The following is a 14,534-nucleotide window of genomic DNA, read 5'->3' as shown; positions in this document are numbered from 1 at the left end:
ATGACTGTAGTAGTATATTAGAAAGAGCAATTGCCTGTACATAACTTTAAGCATTACAGGAGAAAATATAGAATACTAATAACATAAATAATGATACCACTGAATCAGGAACAGAAGAAAACAGAGATGCATTGACCTTATTATTCTCTGTGACATTAATAGCACATGGAGAAGCATATAAATAATATTGGTCACAATAATGAGACATCTAACTATATTAAGCATATTACCAAGAAGAGATTGGTGTTTTTTCACAATTCTAGCTTTACGATGCTTTTGGTTGAGGTTTCTTCTGATATGCAGAGAACTCAATATCTAAAAGATGTTTATCTGATTTAAGTATGAAGGATGTAATCTTGCACTTAATGAGTTACTTTCTAAATTGGAGAGCAAAGCCAAAGACATGTATTATAGTTCCAGATGGGCAGATCACTTGAGGTCAGGAGTTCGAGGGCAGCCTGGTCAACAGGGTAAAACCCCGTCTCTACTAAAACTATGGAAATTAGCTGGGCATGGCGGCACACGCCTGTAAATTCCAGCCACTTGGGAGGCTGAGGCAAGAGAATCGCTTGAACCCTGGAGGTGAAGGTTTCAGTGAGCCGAGACAGTGTCACTGCACTCCAGCCTGGGCGACAGAGTGAGACTCCGTCTCAAAAAAGAAAGAAAGAAAGAAGAAAGAAAGAAAAAGACATATAGTTAGGGGGTGTTTCATGAGAAAAAAAGTAATTTAATTTAATCAGGAACACATAATTTCAAATAAAATCTTTATCAGGTTATTTCTTTTGTGCTTACTCAGTAATTAGTATGAAGTCTAACTTTAAAGTGTTAAAGTCTTCATTCATTTCTTAGGGCAACTAACTTTGATGGGGGCCTAATATGTGCTGAAGATGCTATGAAGAATCAAACATTGGTTTTGCCTTTGAGTTGCTTGTTGTTAGGCAAGAAGCCAGACAAACCAGCATGTGCAATATAAGATAATAAATGCTAAAATGGCAGTTAATATTAATCTCATTTCTTTGGTTTATTGTTAAAAGTACTCATACAGTTATACACACTTTTTCTCTACATTGGGGCTTTTTATAAGTGAGATAATACATCTGCATAGTATTTAGTTTGAGTAAGATTTTCTGGGTTTTGCCACTAAAAGCATGCTAAGTAATACAAGGAGGAAGTTTAGGAAGGGAGATAGCTCTTTTTTCTTTTTTTTCTTTTTGCGACAGAGTCTCGCTCTGTCACCCAGGCTGCAGTGCAGTGGTATGATCTCAGCTCACTGCAACCTCCGCCTCCCAGATTTAAGCGATTCTCCCACCTTCCTCCCAAGTAGCTGGGAGCACAGATGTGCTCCACCACACCTGGCCAATTTTTGTATTTTTAGTAGAGAGGGGTTTCACCATGTTGGCCAGGCTGGTCTTGAACTCCTGGCCTCAAGTGATCCGCCCATCTCAGCTTCCCAATGTGCTGGGATTACAGGCATCGGCCATCACACCCGGCCGATGGCTCATTTTTGAGCACATTGAGTTTGAGATAGCTGTGAGGCCATCTAGAGACTTCCCAGGGGTAGTTAGGTCTATCCTTGGAAAACACAAACTTTTAACAGTTTTGGACTATTTTAAAATACTGTAGGGTGAATGCTCTGAGTATCTCTACCCTAAGGACAGGCAGTTGGGCCTGGAGTGGTTCCATGGCATCATTGAAGACCCAGGTTCTTTCTTGTATTCTGCCTAGATTTTTTTTTTTTTTTTTTTTTTTTTTGTGACGGAGTTCCGCTCTGTCTCCCAGGCTGGAGTGCAGTGGCACGATCTCAGCTCATGCCACTTCATCCCTAGATTGTTTGTTTTTCTTTGCAGGCTCCTGCTCTCATGCTCACAGGATGGTGACAGCAGCATTGAGCATCCCCTCCTCACCCAATGATGACCAAAAGCCAAATTCACGCACCTTCTTCCTTATTTTTCTGCTCGAAAGCAAAGTCAGTTTTGGCGTCTACACTCCCAGATGGTTAGTTAGTGACTGAAGAACCCTAATCGGGAACCTGCACCCAGAGGGAGCCACAGCAAGTGTTTCACAGGAGGCTGGTGGAATCTGAACCGGAGGGTTTGTAAATTAGCATAAGAGACCTGGGACGCCATTTTTTCACCTGTGAGAAGAACGGAATTCAAGAGACGTAACTGACTGGCATCTTTGCCTTTGCAAAATGAAGTATAAGAGGTCGAGGCGGGCAGATCACCTGAGGCTGGGAGTTCGAGACCAGCCTTGCCAGCATGGTGAAACCCTGTCTCTACTCAAAAGTACAAAAATTAGCCGGGCGTGGTGGCACACACCTGTAATCCCAGCTACTCGAGAGGCTGAGGCAGGAGAATCGCTTGAACATGGGAGGCAGAGGTTGCAGTGGGCCAAGATCGTGCCACTGCACTCCAGCCTGGGAGACAGAGCAAAACTCCGTCACAAAAAAAAAAAAAAAAAGAAAGAAAGAAAGAATAAAAAAGAACGTGACACATTCAAATGTCCAAGTTCTCTACAGAAGCATCGTGGATCTTGAACCTCATTTGGTCCTTTACCCCCATTTGATTAGAAGCCTTGATGGTTTTGCCATTCGAATATTGTTGTATTCCTATATGTTAATTTATTCATGCAACAAGCTACTATTTAAAAGCACAGAGGCCAGACTTGGTGGCTCATGCCTATAATCCCAGCACTTTGGGAGGCCGAGGGAGGTGGATCCCCTGAGATCAGGAGTTCAAGACCAGCCTGGCCAATGTGGTGAAACGCCATCTCTACTAATAATACAAAACTTAGCTGGGTATGGTGGCAGTCACCCGTAATCCCAGCTACTCGGGAGGCTGAGGCAGGAGAATAGCTGGAACCCAGAAGGCAGAGGTTGCAGTGAGCCGAGATGGCACTACTGCACTCCAACCTGGGCAACAGAGCAAGACTCTGTCTCAAAATAAATAAATAAATAGATAGATAGATAGATAGATAGATAATGAAAGGACAGAATCTGGTGACTTTCTTCAGTATACAGGATTAGGAAATAGGACTCTTTTTTGCCTGCTTGCCAGCAGATGTTTGCACTTGTGGCAGAATTTACATGAGACATTCTCTATTGCAATGTATCACCAGGGAGCAAAGCTACAAGAAGGCAGACATGTAGCCCCCAGGTGCCTCTAATTGTTAGAGGCTACCAATATTTGCTTCACGGTTTTGAATGGTGAAAATACCTCAGGCCCATTTGCAACATCACTGCACCAAGTCACTTCTCCCTATAGAGATGCAAGCCTTACGCAGCCAGGTCAGAAGGGTTCCGGCAGAAACTCGGTCAAAAGGGCTATCTTTCCTCAAGACAGCATTTCTGGAACCCTCAGAAAAGACCTGGGGATGAGAGCCATCTGGGAGATCCATCACCTCCCCAAGTACCAGGATCTAAGCCACTGGTCTCCTTGTTCCATTACTGTCTCAAGTCTGTCCCCACCTGAAATGTTCAGCTGGGTCAAAAAGGAAAAACTTCCAGATAGAGAGGAATTATCACTGTTTGAGGGTGTACACATTGCTGCCCCGTTCAAGAGCCTCCTTAGACAGAGTTCCACTCTTTATTTGGCCTCTGAGTCTATGATTTTCTTGCACCACTATTCACAGTCAGGAGCGTGGTCAGGAATTCCTGGTGGCCTGCAGCTTCCCATCTCTACTGCTGCCTTTCTTCCCACCTTGAGTTGGTATACCAGAAAGCAGATGGGTGAGAGTGGTTTTACAAAAGGGGTCATTTTGAATTAACTCTAGGCGTTCATATAAAGAGTTTGCACTTTTACACGATCATGCATTGTTTTATATCAAAAATTCCTTCAGTTTTAAAAGTCAGCTTCTCATTTGCAAATAGCCCTGCACTAATTATAATTAATAAGTTATGTGAGGCACATCTTACTACCTTTTTTGTTGAGATTTCTCATTTTAAGTTACGGACTGTGCAGGTAACTCATTTGGCGGGAAGTTTCTCCTTTATGATGAGCAATCAGATCTTGCCTACGTGCTTCGGTTCCAACAGTTGCCTCAGTTGTCATTTTCCATTTAACTGAACATGAAACACACACAAACCAGCTTTTCAGAACAAGATCATAAACACCTCCCACAGCATTTTGATGTCCTTTGTGGAGGATTCCCCTTCCTCTAACTGCCTAAAATTTCCAACCTCCGACCTCCCCTGGTGCAGAATTACAAAACCAAGTGTCAACCTCATACTGGAAAAAGTGTTAACTTGATGAACCATATTTTCTTTGGAAAGGAGGAACTGCAAGTGGAAAACTAAAGGCAGTTCAGATCAGGTTAACCATGTCTGTAGCTGGAAAAAGAAATCTCTAATTTCCCATAATTGATATGGCACATCCATTCAACCAGCCTCTGGGGTTCCTGGACTGTAAGGCATTTTAAAGTTTCCAACATACCCAGTGAGAGGAATCGTGAAATTACTATTTTTTAACTGATGCACAACTGCAAGTTATTTCATCAAGAGACTGGAAATTTCAGCTATACACACATCGGTATTTTAGAAAAATGGGTCTTGCCAATAAATCGAAATCTCCGCAGTGACTCTTTGGGTAGGCACCCTAGGCCATTGCTGATGAACAACGTCAACCCTGAACTTGCATTTTCTACCTGTGAAAATTGAGGGCAAAGGGACAACCAGGTCATAGGCAGAGTGGTAGATTTTTCTCTGACGAGCTGGAAATAAGTGCTGCTCAAAGATACGGGTCGGTCTCTTCCCTTTGACTCTCTCTCCCCCAACATATCAATTCCTACTTACAGAATATGCCCTATTCCTAACTGAATTGTAAATGCAATAGTAACCTCACTTGAAAATGGTGCTTTAAAATCTGGTTAAATTATTCCCTTATCTTTTACGTCTTAGCTTGGAATATAAGTCGATGCCTTTCATCTCTGAATTGTCTGAAAACTTTGCATGCTTGCCGCTCTCTGCAGTCTTTTATGCAGAGTTGCCAATAGCCAAATCTGCACCACGTTAATTTTTATAGTTTATGAGAGCTATTCATTTATTGCATTCTAAGAGAAGCCAAGAAGCTGCCTCTCTCTTTTCTGGTTGGGATGCAACTGAATATCCAGATTGGAAAATTCCTGACTGGGTATATCATGCACGATCATGCCACTGTGTTTAACATCTTTTGAAAGTAGAAACCTGGCATAAGAAATGATCAGGGCTTAAATGGAATGGAATGGGATTCTCACTAGGTCATTCAAATATCTTTTGTGTTTGAGAAGGGAGGGACAGTTAGTAATTTTGCTCAGCAGATTAAAAAGGAACTAGAAAATTAATGTTTGATTGCAATAATCTATTATTTACCATATATTTTAAAATGTTGATGTCAAATAATATGTTTAACAGAGACCTTCACTGATAAAGCATTTGTTTTGGTGGGTAGGCTAAAATTATCTCATCTTCTGTTCAGGCTCACAGGGAAAGGTAGGGAAGGTTTCATTCTAAAGAAATGCAGGAAAAATGGTTTGTACCAGAAAATGGAAATATAGCCCAGCAAAGCTGTTCCCAGTAATGCTATGAGATAAGGGGGATGCAGAGTGCAGGTGGGATGAGGGGTGATGGGTGATGACCCATGAGTTTTTAATAGGCTTCCAAGCAGCACTGACATCTACAGATGGTACCCCCAAGTCTTGGCTTCCAAACAACTTCAAGACATTGAAATAAGAATCAATATATTGAATATCAGTTACATATAGAAGTGAACAAGAATTCCAAGAGCTTTTCTGTTAATAGATATCCGAGGAGTCTCTCAAACACCCAACTTCAATTAAGATGGCTTCAGGAGAACATGGTTTGAATCTGCTTCTAACCAAGGGACTGAAACTGAATTAATGAAATGATCCTAGGTATTAGAAAAGACTGTGCCAAGAAAAAAGGAAGGATGAGCATGGAGCCTAGACAAGGAGAGCAAAGGAAAGGTTACTTAGTTCTTTGCCGCATGAGTCCTGCACAGCCCACAGAAGTTGTGTCTGGCCTGTTGATCTGAATTTCCCAGGCTGCTTGGAGGGTCATCGTTAGAGTGGAAATGGATTAGATGCTTAGTAGCCTCACTGAGTTTTAGTTTCCCTATCAGGTAGAACAAGAGGAGGTGAGTTCAGAGTAGTACTTTGTATTGGGTTTGGGGCCACTGTAGGGATTTGATTTTTACTCTAAGGGAAATAGGGAGCCTTTGGAGGATTTTGAGCAGAAGAGTGAGTGGGATTATCAGGAACCAATATTGTAAGAGGACTAGCAGAATCAAATGAGCTAGTACTCATTTGATGATCAACGAGTGGTACTTGTAATTGCAATAGCTCAGTGATGCTATCAAAGTAGCCCCTGTTCACCAAGACTGATTCAGGAAGATGTAGAAAATCTGAATAGACCTATAACTGGTATGGAGATTGGATCCATAATCAAACACTGTACGACAACAACAGAAACACTTGGATCATGTGGTTTCACCAGTGAATTCTACCAAACATGTAAAGAATCTTTCTCAAACTCCTCCAAAGAACTGAAGAGGAGGGAACACTTCCTAATTCATTCTATAAAGTCAGCACTAACCTGATACCAAAGTTAGACAAAGATACTACAAGAAAAGAAAACTGCAGAACAATATCCCTGATATATATATATATATATAGAAAGAGAGAGAAAGAGAGAGACTCCCTCTGTTGCCCAGGCTGGAGTACAGTGGCACAATCTCAGCTCACTGCAACCTCTGCCTCCTGGGTTCAAGTGATTCTCCTGCCTCAGCCTCCTGAGTAGCTGGGATTATAGCCCCTCTACCACACTCAGCTGATTTTTTTGTATTTTTAGGAGAGACAGGGTTTCACCGTGTGGCCAGGCTGGTCTCGAACTCCTGACCTCATGTGATCCACCCACCTCAGCCTCCCAAAGTTCTGGGATTATAGGCATGAACCACTGCACCCGGCCCCTGATGAGCATCAATAGAAAGATCCTCAACAAAATACTAGCAAACAGAAATCTGCAGCATATTAAAAAGATTACACCATGACTAAGTGGGAATTGTTCCTGGAATACAATGATGGTCAACATAGAAAAATCAATCAATGTAACATACCACCTTGACAGAATGAAGGAAAGAAAACACATGATCATCTCAATTGATGCAAAAAAAAAATTAACAAAATTCGACACCCTTTTGTAATAAAAAAAAATACACAAAAAGTTAGGAATAGAAGGAAACTACCTCAACACAATAAAGTTCATATAAGAAAAACCCACCACTAGCCTCGTATTTAGTGGTGAAAGACTGAATGAAAGCTTTTACTCTGAAATCAGGAACAAAACAAGGATGCTTACTTTGCCACTTCCATTCAATGCAGTATTGTAAGTTTCCACCAGGGCAATTAAGCAAGAAAAAGAAATAAAAGGGATCCAAATTGGAAAAGAAGAAGTAAAATTATCTATTTGTTGATGACATGATCTTATGTGTAGAAAACAAAAAATGTATAGAACTAATAAATAAATTCAGCAAAATTGTAAGATAACAAAAAACAGTTGCGTTTCTATACACTAACAGTGAACACTCAGAAAAGGAAATTAAACAATTTTATTTACAATAGCATCAAAAAGAATAAAATATGTAGGAATTAGCTTAACCTAGGAGGCAAAAGAAGTGTGCATTGAAAACTATAAAATGTTGCTGAAAGAAATCAAAGAAGACATAAATATAATAAATGGAAAAATATCCCGTGTTCATGGATTAGAAAATGTAAGACGTCAATACTGCTCAAAGATACCTATATATGTAATGCAACCCCTATCAAAATCCCAATATTGTTTTTTGCAGAAATAGAAAAATTCATCCTAAAATTTATATAGAATCTCAAGATACCCCAAATGATCAAAACAATCTTGAAATGGGAGAACAACATCGGAAGTCTCACACTTTGAGATTTCAAAGTTCACTACAAAACTACAGTAATCAAAACAGTATGGTACTGGCACAGACATATAGACCAATGGAACAGAATGAAAGCTCAGAAATAAATCCTCACATATATGGTCAAATGATTTCAACAAGGGTGCCAAGATCATTCAATGGGGAAAAGACAGTGTTTTCAACAAACAGTGATGAGAAATTTGGATATCTACATGCAAAAGAATGATGGTTGCTCCACGATGTGAGTATACTTAATGCCACAGAATTATATACTTTAAAACAGTTACAATGGTAAAATGTATATTATGTGTATTTTATCACAATAAAATCAATCACTCTCCTTCCTCTAAGTCCATGCTTTCCAACAAATTTTTGGTTATCATTTCTCTTCACTTGTGATTTTCCAATGGGGAGAATCATGGCTCAGTCAGCGCAACCTTGCCCATTAGTTCTCAAAGCTTACAACTAAATGAGCATTCTGACTTATGCATCAGATTCTTGTAAACTGTGTCTCATCTCACCTTCCTGCTGTCCCTGTTAGGTATATTACCATGGCCTTGATGCCTCAACCTTCCTGACTCTAATCCATCCTACACCTACTCATGGATTTGCCCCTGCTAAGTGAAGAGTAACTACAGATGTTGTCTCCGTTGTGTGTTATTGGTTCTATTCTAATACACAGTGCTTGCCTTGAGCCCCTGTGTCCCATGTGTCACTAAAACAGGAAGATAAAATCAAATGGACCCTGCTGTATCCAGCAACATAGGGAGTCTCTATTCTCTTGGAGCAAGCTGAGTGACAAAGTTGTGTTTAGAGACAGCAGTGCTGAGGCTCAGACCCCAGAAATCAGCAACCACCAGAGCCTATGAATCTTCAGGCCACTGCTGGGGTGCTAGGATGGCTTGGTTACCACTTCTCTGCCCAGTTGCTAAACCAGCCTGTTACAAAAATCAATGCAGTTGTCAATTCCAAGATGGGCCCTGTTTCCCCTCACTTTTGTACAATTGACGTTTTTGTTGTTGTTGGTTTTTTTTTCTTTCATTCTTTCTTTTTAGATGGAGTCTCATTCTGTCACCCAGGCTGTATTGTAGTGCTGCAATCTCGGCTCACTGCAACCTCAGCCTCCCGGGTTCAAGTGATTCTTGTGCCTCAGTCTCCCAAGTAGCTGGGATTACAGGCACCTGCCACCACAATCAGCTAATTTTTTATATTTTTAGTAGAGACGGAGTTTCACTATGTTGGCCAGGCTGGTCTTGAACTCCTGACCTTGTGATTCACCCCCTCAGCCTCCCAAAGTGTTGATATTACAGGCGTGAGCCACTGTGCCCAACCGCAATTGACTATTTAAAAACCCCGCAAAATGATTTCCCAAACTACAATTACTATCTCTTCCTATGTGAGGCTGGCTACTCCCAGTTCAAGTACAAACTAGATGGAACTTACAACTGCTATAGGAAGACATTCTCAAACTACCAAACTACTCTGAAACTTTTAGTTGCTTAGTGTGTGAACGTTCCCTTTCTAACACTGCATACATCACTGGGAGAGACAGGAGTGAAATTGCACCATTCAACTGGGCTAGGTGCAGTGTCAAGTTGGATTCGCAATTAGAACAGAATAAGATCGAAGGCCCTATATTCCAGTCTCCCCTGTCTTCTTCCCAAGGCTGAGCATGGAGCCCCTTCCTGTGTTTGTATTCCATCCGGTGCTGAGCCATAAGCCCTCGCATACTGCATTGATTCTGCCTGTTTACCCAATGGAATTTCCCACTAGAATGTCAGCAGCCTCAGAGATTGAGTCACAATCATCTGTGTTTCCCCAGGGCTAATGCTATCCTCACATTGAGGAAGACCACAACAACTACTGGCTAAAAAAATAAACAGCAGGCCAGGCGTAGTGGCTTACACTTGTAATCCCAGCACTTCAGGAGGCCGAGGCGGGTTGATCACGAGATCAGGAGTTCGAGATCAGGCTGGCCAACACAGTGAAACCCCATCTCTACTAAAAATACAAAAGTTAGCCAGGTGTGGTGGTGGGCGCCTGTAATCTCAGCTACTTGGGAGGCTGAGGCAAGAGAATTGCTTTAACCCAGGAGGCAGAGTTTGCAGTGAGCCAAGATCGCACCACTACACTCCAGTCTGGGTGACAGACAAGACTCTGTCTCAAAAATATAAAAATTAAAATTAAATAAAATAAACAGCAGTACTGCCAAATTGCATTGAGTCTACAATTCCACCAATGATAGGACACTTCAACTACAAGACTACTAAAAAAGGGAAAAGTTATCATTAAAAGGTACTAGCAATTATAAGACACATTCCCATTTGAGGGTTGTTATCATTTTGGTTTCAAGTCTGGAACAGAAAAGATACGAATACAAAAAGGTTGAAGACTGATCAATAGCATTTCTTCAACACAGACACGTGCGCCGATCATTACACCAAACAAAAATGTTTCCTATTTGCTGAGTTTGTTCAGCTTCATTACCTCAAGCTTTTTCTCTTGAACCAGACATTGTTTCCAATGTAAATGAGCCACCCTTCTGTGTGAACATCAGGTAACTAAAGATAGAGAGAGGGGCTTGTCCCCATTTCTTACCTATTTTGTCTGAGGCTGAACTGAAAAAAAAAAGGATTATTTGTGGCCTCTACCGAGGCAGCTTAAATAATGAGGATCAGAACATCCAAAAGGGAAATATTTTTGCTGCCAGGCAAGATTGTAATAAAAGCATCTCATTCATCATCTGCTAAGGGAAAACATGCCATTGCAAAATCACTTGGTAATGAAAAATCTGGGCAGTTCTAAGCCACTTTAATCAGAAGATCTCAAAGCAATCCCCCACACTGTCAACAGCAAAGCTTTGTCACTAGCAGGATGCAAAATGGACGTCTTCTGTGGTGTTATACACCATGAAGCTATGGTAGAAAAGGGTAAAGCAAATGAATAAAAACAAATAATAATTATTATTGAATATCATTAAAAGGAGTTGGTTATTGGCTACAAAAGTATAGTTAGAAGAAATAAATTCGAGTATTCAATAGTACAGTGGAGAAATTATAGTTAACAATAATTTATTATGTATTTCAAAATAGCTAGAAGACAGGAATTGTAATGTTCCCAACACAGGGAAAAGGTAAGTGTTTGAGGTGGTAGATATCCCAGTTACCCTGATTTGATTACACATTTATACATGTATCAAAATATCACATGTACCCCCAAAAAATACAACTGTGATATATCAACTAAAATAACAACAAATAAAAATAAATTAAAAACAATATCGATATCTACATATAAATATATGGAATTAATTTATTTATTTTTGTAGAGATAAACCTTTGTTATGTTGCCCAGGCTTGTCTCATAATTCTGGTCCCAAGTGATCTTCCCGCCTTGGTTTTCCAAAACCCTGGGTGACAGGCATGAGCCACTATGCCCAGCCATATGTATGATATTTAAATGTGATTGCATATCAAGTGAGATCATCTTTGATATTTGATCTTAAATCCTCAAACATTACACATTTAATTAGTAGTAGAAACACATTAAAATTCAGAGGATGGACTTTGGAGTCAAACAGAACTGGGTTCTAGTCCTGTCTCTGCCATGTCCTCTCTTTGTGGCCTTGGACAAATTTCTTCCCCTCACTAAGCATCAATGCCCTCCTCTGTAAAATGCACTGGCCGGGCATGGTGGCTCACACCTGTAATCCCAACACTTTGGGAGGCCGGGGATGGGGGAGAATCACAAAGTCAGAAGATCAAGACCATCCTAACTAACACAGTGACGTCCTGTCTCTACTAAAACTACGAAAAATTAGCCGGGCGTGGTGGCACGCGCCTGTAATCCCAGCTACTCAGGAGGCTGAGGCAGAAAAATCTCTTGAAGCTGGGTGGCGGAGGCTGCAGTGTGCCAAGATCGTGTCACTACACTCCAGCCTGGGAGACAGAGCAAGACTCCATCTCAAAAAAAAAATATATATATATATATATGCACCTCACTGTCACCAGGCTTAGCTGAGATACTCCGGGTAAAGCACTTAGAATAATGGCTAGCAAACTCCAAGTGCTCTGCACAGCTTAGCTCTTGGTGTTTGAACTAGAATAGATGCCCATTTGCCCACAGCATGCCTTCTTCCTGCACCTCCTGGCACTTGACTTCAGTGTTTGCATGCCATCACTACTCCCTGTCTGGTCTCACTCCCTTCCCTGCCTGGTTTGGACCCCACAGTCAACTGCTGCGTGTCTTGCCTCATGGAGCCTCTCCCACTTTATCTCCCTGTTGTTCCTGTCTGGATTGTTACAAGGTCCTCTCTGCTCCAGCCTTCCCAGCTGTAATCTGTCCTAGGCTGTAGACTACCCGTGGCTTTGCTCCTGCAAAGTGGACACTAAATGTGGATGTGGCCCCATTTTGTGTTATTGGTTCTATTTGAATTCACACACTTATCTTGAGCCCCTGAGTCCCATATGCGACTAAAACAGAAAGATAAAGTCAAAGTAACCCTTCGTTCTTGCTGCTGTCTTCAGTAATACAGAGTGGTTCTGCATTGCTGGAATCTCTGCTCAACAGAAAGTCTTCCAGTTCATTAAAACTGTAAGTCATTAGTTCCATAAATAGCCAACAAATATCAACTTGGCCTTGAATTCTAATCAGCTACCTACAACACTACCAAAAATACCTTAATCTGGCTGTGGTTATACACCGAACATTTTGGTTTTTGTTGGCTGGTTTTTGGGTTTTGGTTTAGTGGTGCTAGAAAAAACATTGTAGTCTTTGCCGTAACAGAGGATTTGGTAAAACTCTCTGTGCAATTTCAGGATGCAGACAACAGGCCCAAGTTTCCATCGTTTCATATAAACTTGCAGGGTGTCAAATGAAACTATTTTTTAAGTGATGTTTTAACCGTATCTTTGCTGGTTGGCTGTGTTCAACCCTTTAGAGTGCACCCTTTAGAAAACCTTTCTTCTACACTGCATCTCCAAACTGGGATTACCAGGAACTTTGAAATAATTGTGCAGCTCCATCTAATCAGAATACTCAACAATTAATATTCACTGGTGCCAAAAATGGAAAGAAAATAAGTAAATTACTCTTAAGAGCAGTGGCACCTTTTTTTTTTTTTTCAAAAAACTTCCTCCTCCTGCCTTCAACTCTCAGAAGATTATCACAAAAACATCCACATTATGAATAGTTTTATAGGTCAGTTCCCTTCCGTACCACTAGGCATACACTGATGATCATTTCCAAATTTTCCCACACTGCTTTGCTATCATGTGATTTATTTTAAGCAGAGGCAGTTTTGTGAATTCCCTAGCCAAACTTTTTAGATTGTGGATTTTCATATAAATAAATTTACAGGCCGGCTGGGGGGAAACAGAAAAAGCAAAAGAATGCTTTTGTCAACTATCTTACTCCTAATCTTTTATTGAGTGAGCCATCGTTGGCTCCAGGGCACTCTAGCTCGTTAATTCAAGGTCAATTTCAGTCATTGCCATGGCTCCAGTGCTTATTATCATCGCCTCATGCACATCTTTTGAGAATTTACACGACTTTAACACACTTCTTCGCACTAGTGAGAACACCCGCAATGCCTTATTCAGCAAGAAGGTTAAACGAGTTTGCTGAAGCATTCGCCAAACGATCCCAACGCTCCTCCAGCTCCATCCCATCTCTAACCGCACAGCGAACACTCACTCACCTTGGGTGTGTCAATAATTGATGGTCTGGGGATGGAAGCCTGAAACACCACTGCTTCACAGTCCGCCCCATCATCCAGGGACCCAGGCACATCCTCAGGCGTCTCCGCAGGCTGGACTGCAGTGAGGTGACTTGAATTCCGATTGGCACTGCCCTTGCCCTCTGCACGGGTGCTCGAATCTCGCCTTTTCTCTGGAGCTCCCTCTTCTGCGCTTGGGTGACTTGGCTGTCTGCCTGGTTTGGCCACAGGCTGCACACGGATGGTGGAATGAGTATCAGCCACGCTGGACTGGTTGAAGGAAGCACTCTCCCTCGTTTTCCCAAAACAAGCGAGCAGAGCTGAGCACGGAAAGGGATGCATGCTTCTAGAGGGAGGCTTCAGTTTTTGGTGAATCTTGCTTTCCACGTGGACATGACTTGCAGTGAAACATTGCAAAGTTCAAATGGGGCCAGGAAATTGTCCAGGGGTCCACATCACCTCCACTTTCCTTATAAGAACGCTTTCCAATTGCCCGAAGAGAAGAACTTGCTAGGGGTTGCCCCTAAAAAGAAGTTGAGATGGCAAGGCCACCTTCCCTGAGAGTCACTTAGCAGCTGGGGCCCCTTTGAAATCGTCCATCCTGGGCAATTTCGCGCTCTTCCTTCTGTGATGTTGTCAGTGGCTAAAGAAAGCTGTTGGGGAGGCATGTGAGTGGCTCGGGTTACAGTTCCTAGGCAGGGCAGACGCTTCAGGGTAGGGTAGTGCCAAGTCAGTAGACAATTGCTTCAGGTTACCTAGGAGGCATAAAGAGAATGTAGCCTGATAGCATCTGCCATAATAGCATCAGCCTGTGTATCAATAACATCATAACAGCAGCAAAACCTTCTTTGGTTACCCCCCTTCAAATATTTATTCCCCCAAACAAA

At 41.7% G+C, this 14,534-nt stretch overlaps 1 protein-coding gene across 1 annotated transcript in view; it reads right to left on the bottom strand.

The window, feature by feature from the left end:
• Positions 1-14,042, bottom strand: part of FAM107B (family with sequence similarity 107 member B) — a 276,489-nt gene extending 262,447 nt beyond the window's left edge. Inside the window, 2 exon segments of the mRNA XM_033209559.1 lie at positions 13,630-14,012; positions 14,015-14,042. Of these exon segments, the coding sequence (XP_033065450.1) occupies positions 13,630-14,012; positions 14,015-14,042 (411 nt within the window).
• Between the last annotated feature and the right edge of the window lie 492 nt (positions 14,043-14,534).

Source organism: Trachypithecus francoisi, unplaced genomic scaffold (assembly GCF_009764315.1).
Source record: "Trachypithecus francoisi isolate TF-2019V2 unplaced genomic scaffold, Tfra_2.0 Lachesis_group9, whole genome shotgun sequence".
In the NCBI taxonomy this organism is placed as follows: Eukaryota; Metazoa; Chordata; class Mammalia; order Primates; family Cercopithecidae; genus Trachypithecus; species Trachypithecus francoisi.
Note: the sequence above shows the minus strand (reverse complement) of the source record. Positions and strands in the feature narration are given on the sequence as shown.